General features: G+C 43.1%; 1 protein-coding gene across 1 annotated transcript in view; it reads right to left on the bottom strand.

The window, feature by feature from the left end:
• Nucleotides 1–8,473, bottom strand: part of fbxo18 (F-box DNA helicase 1) — an 11,715-nt gene that overhangs the window by 2,808 nt on the left and 434 nt on the right. Inside the window, exons 2-19 of the mRNA XM_035675677.1 lie at nucleotides 7,830–7,991; nucleotides 7,054–7,634; nucleotides 6,749–6,879; nucleotides 5,660–5,807; nucleotides 5,376–5,557; nucleotides 5,216–5,290; nucleotides 5,032–5,123; nucleotides 4,303–4,471; nucleotides 3,288–3,507; nucleotides 3,077–3,164; nucleotides 2,899–2,994; nucleotides 2,653–2,789; nucleotides 1,906–2,002; nucleotides 1,618–1,784; nucleotides 1,335–1,431; nucleotides 1,046–1,240; nucleotides 345–470; nucleotides 37–143 (exon numbers count right to left, since the gene is read on the bottom strand). Coding sequence (XP_035531570.1) covers nucleotides 37–143; nucleotides 345–470; nucleotides 1,046–1,240; nucleotides 1,335–1,431; nucleotides 1,618–1,784; nucleotides 1,906–2,002; nucleotides 2,653–2,789; nucleotides 2,899–2,994; nucleotides 3,077–3,164; nucleotides 3,288–3,507; nucleotides 4,303–4,471; nucleotides 5,032–5,123; nucleotides 5,216–5,290; nucleotides 5,376–5,557; nucleotides 5,660–5,807; nucleotides 6,749–6,879; nucleotides 7,054–7,634; nucleotides 7,830–7,991 — 2,870 coding nt within the window. The remainder of the gene's footprint in view (nucleotides 1–36; nucleotides 144–344; nucleotides 471–1,045; nucleotides 1,241–1,334; nucleotides 1,432–1,617; nucleotides 1,785–1,905; nucleotides 2,003–2,652; nucleotides 2,790–2,898; nucleotides 2,995–3,076; nucleotides 3,165–3,287; nucleotides 3,508–4,302; nucleotides 4,472–5,031; nucleotides 5,124–5,215; nucleotides 5,291–5,375; nucleotides 5,558–5,659; nucleotides 5,808–6,748; nucleotides 6,880–7,053; nucleotides 7,635–7,829; nucleotides 7,992–8,473) is intronic.

Genomic DNA, 8,473 nt, shown 5'->3' with positions numbered 1-8,473 from the left:
GGGGGGGGGGGGGGGGGCTGTGCGATTATGTCTTACCCCAGCCATTGTGAGGATGCGACTGATGGTCTTGGTGATGATCAGTGAGGTCTTGGCACGAGTCACCGCCACGTACAGCAGGTTCCACTCATCGTCAGGAATCTTGTCTGAGCAAGGAAGAGGAGTATTCAAATATTTATCACTTTAGACTGCTTTCAAAGATAACTACCAACAAACAGCAGGCAATGAGCAGTCGGACACAGAATACGGTTCCTCCGGTATAGGATGGGAGAAGAGTGCCTAGCAAAAAGCTACAAAGTAAAATGATGTGTAAAAAAGGAAAGATAGGTTTGTCCGAAGAAACACACCGAAACGGAAGTCAGGATTGTAGCGCAGGTTGTGACTTGAAGCGGGAACCTTGGTAAAGTCATCACAGACCATCACAGTGTCAAACTCCAAACCTTTAGCCTTGTGGACTGTCCCCACTATGAAGTCTGGAATAAAACAGCAAACATCAGTAACAACCTACGACTGAGTCGAGAACATTATATAGTGGAAAGCCAAATTATTCCACACTAGGAACTACAATTTCAAAAACATGAATGCATGAATCTGAAGAAACGTTCCTGTTCCTGGGAAAACATAGTTACTTAAATTGTATAATATTGTGTAATATGAGCTGGCTGTAAGTGATCTGAAGTGATTCATACTTTAAAGACGGTGATTCATTGTCCTAGACATGAGTGTTTGGACGTCGTACAATCATAACTTTTAAAGCCATCCATTAGCTTCCTTTTTTCAGTGTCATTTGCTTCTTTTTGCTTCTTTCTTTCACTGATAACAGCATACTCGACACACATTAGCAAATGGTATATTCACAAAGTAACACTATTACTTTAAAAAGTTGATTCTAAATGATGTTCATTTATTTCATCTTTCCTTTATGTTTGTCAAATCTGTGCTATATGGGAGGTAATATTTTATATGGGAGGTAATATTTTAACGTGTTCCTTTGTAAGACAAATATTTTGGTACATTTATGCAATCAGTTTAAGAATGTCTTGCATACCTGCTTTGTTAAAGTCACATTCAAAGCAGTTTTCCAGGCGTGTCACCAGTTCGGGGATGCGCTTTCCGTATCTTTCAACAATGCTGAGTTTGACATCCAGCTCCTTGTCCTCCGTCTGTGAGACGTAATTCTTTAGAGCCGAGAAGGGGTTTGGATTTCTCTTAGCAAACAAGCGAATAAAAGGGTCCCTGATGACTGAACGGAGAGCAAATTCAACATTATGTTAAAGGCTTACGTTTTAAGGAAATAACACACAGGGTAAATATGTGTGCATTTGTATGAATCTCACATTTTGTTAGTCGGCCCGACCCTTTGGTTTCCTCTTCTGTCCTTTGCATCAGGTGCCAGACGTCCAGGATCTTTTTCAGACCGATACTTTGGACACCCTGAATTAAAAGGAAGACTTTTAAATGCTTCACGTTATAATAATTAATGTTATTTACTTTTGCCAATGCCTCATTGTAAATTCTAATTGTGACTTTTTATTCTAAAACTTCATATCAGGGTGGAAATCCATTGGACAATAAAAGGAAGCACCTCTTATTAAATATATTCTATATACACACACTCACTCCTATGAAGTGGATCCGGCAGTGCAGGTTGGCGTCAGTGAGCCGGACAGCCTCGCTGAACACACTGAGATTGCATCTCGACAAGATGGCCGTCTTCCCCCGACACTGACTGACACCTGTCCTCATAGCTGCTCTAAAATTGTCTGCGGTCTCGTCACACACGCCGCCTATACAATGGACAATACAATACAATCAACTTCTAAGGCTTGACACCATGTGTATTTTGAAGAACCGTACGTGTATCTCTAAGCAGACAACATATGAAAAAGAAACAGTTGTGGTATTTACCTTTTTGCTTTCCTCCCACTAGAATCTTCTGCACACTCTTGCACACTTTGAGGATTGTGGCACCCACATAGCTGATCTCAGCACCGAACCGAAAGCTCTGGAAAAGACAGAGTTCCTTTTTCACCGAACTGCTGAGAGTTTGTAGATGGCATGTATAGTTCCACACACTTTTTCCTTTTCTTTTTTCTACGTGGGATGAAAATGGTTTGAGTTTTGGCCACACAGTTCCAATAATGGGTCTTATAAGCAGGAAGCGAGTTAGCTATACTTGAGCCTGGCCCCATTATTTACATTTTGGTGTATGTACATTCTAGTCCGACTAATTTATGGCTTGCCTCAACATTTTTCATCTCACTCCATGGGCAGAAAAAGGTGGTGTTGTGGATTAAATGTAGATCACCCTAATCCTGAATCTAATTGTTGCTGTGATTATTACTTCTATTTAACAGTAGTAGTTGTGCTATGTATTATTCATGGTTCCTGTGATGTGAAGCAACAGTGCTGCAATAAAACAAGCAAAATGTCTAATGTGTACAGAGCTGTGATGAATTACGTATTGCTTTTGAAAAATATATTTGTTGGAGTGATATTGTTGAGCATTCCCAGAAGCCATGAATTTCGTAATTGCTACTAAAAGCCTACTTGGATTTGAAAGGAGGCACAGCATAAATCTTATTCCACTGGATAAAAAAAATTAACTGCTTCTGTGCAATCGTTGCCTCTATTTGAGTGTGTATTTGCATATACCTGTGTCAGGTAGAAAATGTGTGTGTGGTCCACGATGTTGAGGGCATTGACAGCTCCTCTGAAGGTGTAGATCTGCTGATGAGGATCCCCAACCAGGATTTTCCCACATTGCTGAGACAGAAGCACATCCATGATGGCTGGGAGGGAGGGAAGGATAGAAGACGCCATCACAAAGTTAAGCAAAATGATCACAATTGTACTTTTCCACTCTCCTTGAGGACTGTGTTACAGTTACATCATCCTTACCAGGAGTGCAGTCCTGGGCTTCATCGATGAAGAGGACGTCGTATTGGTCCGACAACTGGGGCTTCGGGATTTGGAGTTGCCATAGCTTCAGGTAACCTGGGAATGAAACGTTCCGTTGACCACCTGTGCAGCATTGCTTTTAATACAAGAATGACTCATTCAGTCACTGCTGACGTACCGTCGTGGGTCATGTAGTAGGCCTGTTGTTTTGTCTCATTGAGATCCTTCATTTTGTTCCAGATGGTCTGTGCATCATGGACAAAAAACTAGGATTCCCCCCCCCAAAAAAAGACATCCATTTTAGATGACTTTGCAGTGCTCATGCTTTTATTATTTATACACACTGAAGGTATGCAGTGTGTCACCTGTATACATTACTGTGTTCGTACCGGTTTTTCACTTTCGCATATATGCTTCTGGCGGTCCTTCTTGGTTATGTGGATGCTGGGGACATGGCTGGTAGTAATAGTCTCGTCTGCTGAAGCCATGAAAGCCTCGAGAGTTGTGGCCACCAGTTTGGCTTTGACAAAGCCACCGCGGCCTTCGGGCAGAACAGAGTTGAGGGTGAATGGGCTCAGGTTGAAGGTTAGCTTCTTATGAATTTGGTAGCTGCCACGGGGGAGACGACAGAAAAGCAATAAGGGATGTGGTTTTAAAATGGAAAAACAGCACAAAACAATATTCTACAAACACAGGGCATGGGAAAGACTTTCAGACATGATGTTCTGGGCTAGGGAGAGGCATATGTCCACAAAATGTGTGTGTCAGGCTGTTGTATGGATGTGATTGATTATTAGAATATGCATAATATTTGAGGACTCACCTCGGATAAATACATAGTAAGTGAGAGAGAAAAGCCAGAGAAATGGCTGAATGCCACCACTGTCAACAGTGACTCAAATTAGGTTAAACTTTTGTGTGCTATCACACGTCAATGATAAAATCTTTAAACTCACTTGAATAATGAGTCTCCTTTTTCCAGGGTTTTGACTCACGTCTGAAATGTCTTCTAGCTAACTGATTCAGTTATAATGGCTATCGACTGAGTCAGCAATGTGGTATATTATACGTAATGGAAAATGACTTCAGTTCAGTTATGTTAACTATGTTATGTAATTGTGAAAACAATTTTACTTACATCATTAATGCATTTTAATTAGTGTCAGTTTCAAGTTTAAATTGTCTAGTTATCACTTTCCGAGTCCAACCCTGAATAATGAGTTGATATAATATCCAATTGATTCGGGGGGCCCAGATAGCCGTCCTGGTAGAGCAGGCACCGTGTACCAAGGCTGAGGTCTTGCTACGCTCTTGTCACGTTAAAAGCGGTAATGGAAATCTCCACATCACGGTTTTCCCCTGTCTGCCCAAAATGCTAATAGAAAACCCCCATTAGGTTCTCACCTCCTCCCAACGTCGCTGAAGGCCAATGAGTGGACAGTCTTGCAGTCCACGTTGCTGGGGAAGCGGCGCTGCGCCTCGCTGGCCACTGACTTGTTGAAGGCCACATACAGGAAGCGGAGGTGTGGCCGCTGCTCGGCGTACTTCACCAACGTGGTCGTCTTGCCTGTACCTGTGTCACACAGTACGGACCTTTCAGTTATGACACTATGAGCCCTGATCTGTAAGGCCGGCATACATGGCAACACTGATAAAACTGATTATTGACCTTTAAAATGTACAGGCTGCCTACAAGTTTCAAAATTAAAAACACTTTTTTTTCCTTTTTTTTAAATTGTAACATGCAATGACGGAGGACTGAGAAGAGTTTTAAAAGAAACTCCGCAAACTCACATTTTATTACTAAACATTTTCTTCATTTCAACTTCAGAGCTGACATGCAACCCATACAAACTTGTCATTACCAAGAATGTATAAACCCTCTTGAAAAGAAATATCTAGAGAAAGAATGGCCCCTGGTGGTGTGTCAGACACTTCACATTTAAACTAGAATTACTATGACACACATCCACTGCATGTGGTGGAGGGCTACTGCAGAGGGCTGAAACTGTAATTCTGTGTTTTTTACATTCAAATGTTAATGCTGTGGGTCTGAGCTGAGATAAATAATGATAATAATGAAAAACTTACACTGACATTTGGGATTTCCTTTTACTTAGTCTTTTACTGTACCTGCAAATGCCACAATTTTGACCACCTGGTCTGGCTGGATGTTGTGGCTGAGAATCTGCTGCTGTTCACGTGTGAGATGAATCTGAGGCTGACTAGCAGAAACATACACGAACACACACAATGACTGCTAGAAATTAAGAGTGATAAACAAAGCAAGCTGTACTCATTTCTCTTTGGTCCTCACCTGCTCTGACCGGAGCTGACACAAAAGGGGCCATTCTCCATTAGGTGAAGTACGTAGTAGATGTTGTAATGCAACCTGGAGAGAGCGAATGGAAAAGAATTTCAGGGAGGCTTACGAGAATAATGTAGCAATTTAAGGGGCTGACACTTGCAGCTCTGACCTGTTACTAATCCGGATGTTGCTCCTCTCTAAGGCGAGTAACATCGTGGCCATGTGGCTGAGGTACTCTGTGATGGCGGTGTGTGACATGCAGCCGGTGAGCAGAGACACCAAGGCCTGCACGTCATCAACGCTCTCGCTTAGGATCAGTATGACAGCCATTGCAGCGTACGGGTTGGGACCCTGGAGAACGGACATGAATGGTATGAAAACTTTCCGTTACATTCCATAGTGACCATTTTCTCCATGGTGTTACCAGGGGGCCTTTGTGTATTTGAGTCATACCTCCATGCCCAGGTTAAAGCACTTCTGAATGACAGGAATACGTAATTTCACAGAGGCGTCGGCTTGAGGGAAAAGCCGATGTTTCTTAACACACTTCAAAACGTCCTCTGTCCTCGCCCGCTCTCCGACCTTATGCTGGGCCATTAAACTGACCAAAACAAACACAGACAAGATAATTACCACAGTGAACATTTAAAGCCATCACATACTTTCACTGGGAATACTAGGCGCTGTAAGCTTTAAGGGGTAGCTGTGGCTCAGGAGGTAGAGCAGGTTGTCCACTAATCAGAAGATTGGCTCCTCCCGCCAGGGATCTAACCGCAAAATCACTTGAGTTGTCACAGCTTTACATTTGATCAAACTACTGAGCAGCTTTATGTGGTTAGAACTGGTTACCGAAGTCTGGCCTTCTGCTTTGGAGGTTTTAATGTCTCTTTGGCATTTATCTGTAATTGGCACACACAAAAAAAGGGATGTTTTTGACCGTTCTCCGTGCAGTCAACTCCCAGCCTCCTCTTCATCCACAGTCGGTATAATTTACAGTCAGAGGAGCTTGACACGCTAATAGAAAACTGTGATGAACAAGCTGAAAATGCTAATTGTATGGAAGGGTTGAGGAGTCTATGAGACTGAGACCAACCAGGAGTGCCTGTCTGCAGTGAGTGTTCACATCAGCAGCAAGAGGAGGATGACCCCACAGTTTACACCCTTTCTAAACTTCAGGGCTTTACGTAAACACTGAAGAGTCCAAGAGTACGTTCAATTATTCAAATGGAATTTGTAACGTATACATCTCAATAAGGAGATCATGTATTATTTAGTCTACTTTTTTTTTGCTTAATGAGTATTATAAACAGTTACTATAAAAATATGCTTTCTTTATTCTAAGGATGGTGAAGGCTCTCTACACATTGGTGTTGTATTTGAAAAAGTATAAACATATATTTTACACCCTTCACATTTGTAAGATGAATGTTTTTGTATCAGCCACAGCAACAAACAGACAAATACGGTGATGGTGAGATAGTGAATCTCTAATACAAACATTAGACAGCCTCTATATGTTGTTAGAGAAATGTCCATACTTACACAACAAGCTGCCGTATGCTGTGCTGCATTTGACCCTTTATATGACTCTCCCTCAGGATGTTGAAGATCTCCAACACTGTATCCTTCTCCCTCATCATGTAGCGGTAGTACTGTTTCTTGAAGGGAACAAACTGCACAATGGAACACAAACATGGCAACTATGTTATTTGAGGAGCTTCGTTTATTAAGAACTGACCGTAACGGTGAAGTCCATGTGCAAGAGGATAATAAAATTCAACATTAGGCCCCACACCCTGCTGCGCATATACAGTACAATATCATACAAAGCTGTGGTTTTGTTTAACCTTGGTGTCCTGGACGATGTTCCTCCAGCGATGGCACACAAGGCTGACATTACGGTAGAGGTCCTGGGCAGGTAGGAGGCACAGTACCTGCCTCAGCACCTCCTCTGGAAGGTCATCTATGCAGCCCTGAGGCTTCAGCAGGACCTTGCTGCTGCCCAGGAGCCCATAGTGGGCGTCAGGGAGGGCCTCCACCTGCTCTTCAAACTCATCGTCTCCAAACATCTCTGCTGTCATTCCCTCCAGATAATCCACCACCTCATGCTGCTTCGCCACAGGCTCCGTCAGCATCTCTGCCGCTAACATGCTCACATCGTCAACCTCCTCCTCTTCAAGTTCTTGTGCCATTGCAGCAGCTAATAGGTCGACATCGTCCTCCTCCTCCTCGTCCACAGCCGCCGGCTCTTTTTTGGGAAAAAGCGTCCTGTTAGAAAGGCTCGTGCTACGCTCTCCATTGAGTCCATCTGTGCGTGTGGAAGAACAGGGCCGGGGGGATTTGTGCGGACTGGAGCTGATGACTCCCGTCACAGAGAAGAAGTGGTTGATGCCCTTCTGTTGCCCTGCAGGGCTTCCTGTGGCAGATGCTGATGGTATGAAGAGGGAGAGAGAAGATTCAGAGTCCGACATAAATTTGATGAAACACGGGCTAGTGAGAACTTCCACTGGACAAAAGAGTAACTACATATTTTCATGCACAGATGTTGTCCTGTCTGTGTTCAGTGTTACTTTGAGTGCACTCAAAAAAAAAAGTTTGTAACAGAAGGTTTAAAGCAGATTACCACACTTCCGTCGCTTGGTGGGTGTCCTGGGGTAAAGCCCCCGGTAGGGGTTGCTCTGCCCATGGTGGACAGTGTGGGGGTGGGTCAGGGCATCACTACCCTCTGTACTTTGTCCCAGTTCATCGCACTCTGCTGCATTCAGGTGCCTCCTTTTGACCTTCCCTAGGAAACCACACAACATTGACAGCCATGTCAGCACAACACAAACTAGTGTATTGGTATTGTCCTCTCGCAACCGTAGCCACTCTTTAGTTTCCCTATCTACAATGATATGTACAGTGATCCGTCTTTAAAGTGCTAGGGTTAAACAAACATGCCAGTATCATTTTTACTCAACACAATTTATCTTCAAACATTTTAAGAAGGTGGTTTAGAGTCCCATTGTAGGCCAAATGTGTGTGCACCCCGTCGAGAACAGAGCGGATCAGGAAAACAACAAATGAGTTATTTTATGGCTTTAAAAATGATCAACTTTAACGTTTGTGGGTCACAGTTTAGTGTTACCGTCCTTTACCACAACTCATGTCGGACGCAGAAGTCAGCACATATTCGTTAGCCAACTTTATTATAACGTTATGGTTAAAAAGTATGCAGGAGTTAGTTATTTTAACCTCCCGCTGCTGACACACTGACACACACACACA

This window comes from Morone saxatilis, unplaced genomic scaffold, assembly GCF_004916995.1.
Source record: "Morone saxatilis isolate NCDOM2014 unplaced genomic scaffold, NCSU_SB_2.0 Contig10, whole genome shotgun sequence".
NCBI classification, from domain to species: domain Eukaryota; kingdom Metazoa; phylum Chordata; class Actinopteri; family Moronidae; genus Morone; species Morone saxatilis.
The sequence above is the reverse complement of the archived record's forward strand: the minus strand, read 5'-3'. Positions and strand labels throughout refer to the sequence as shown.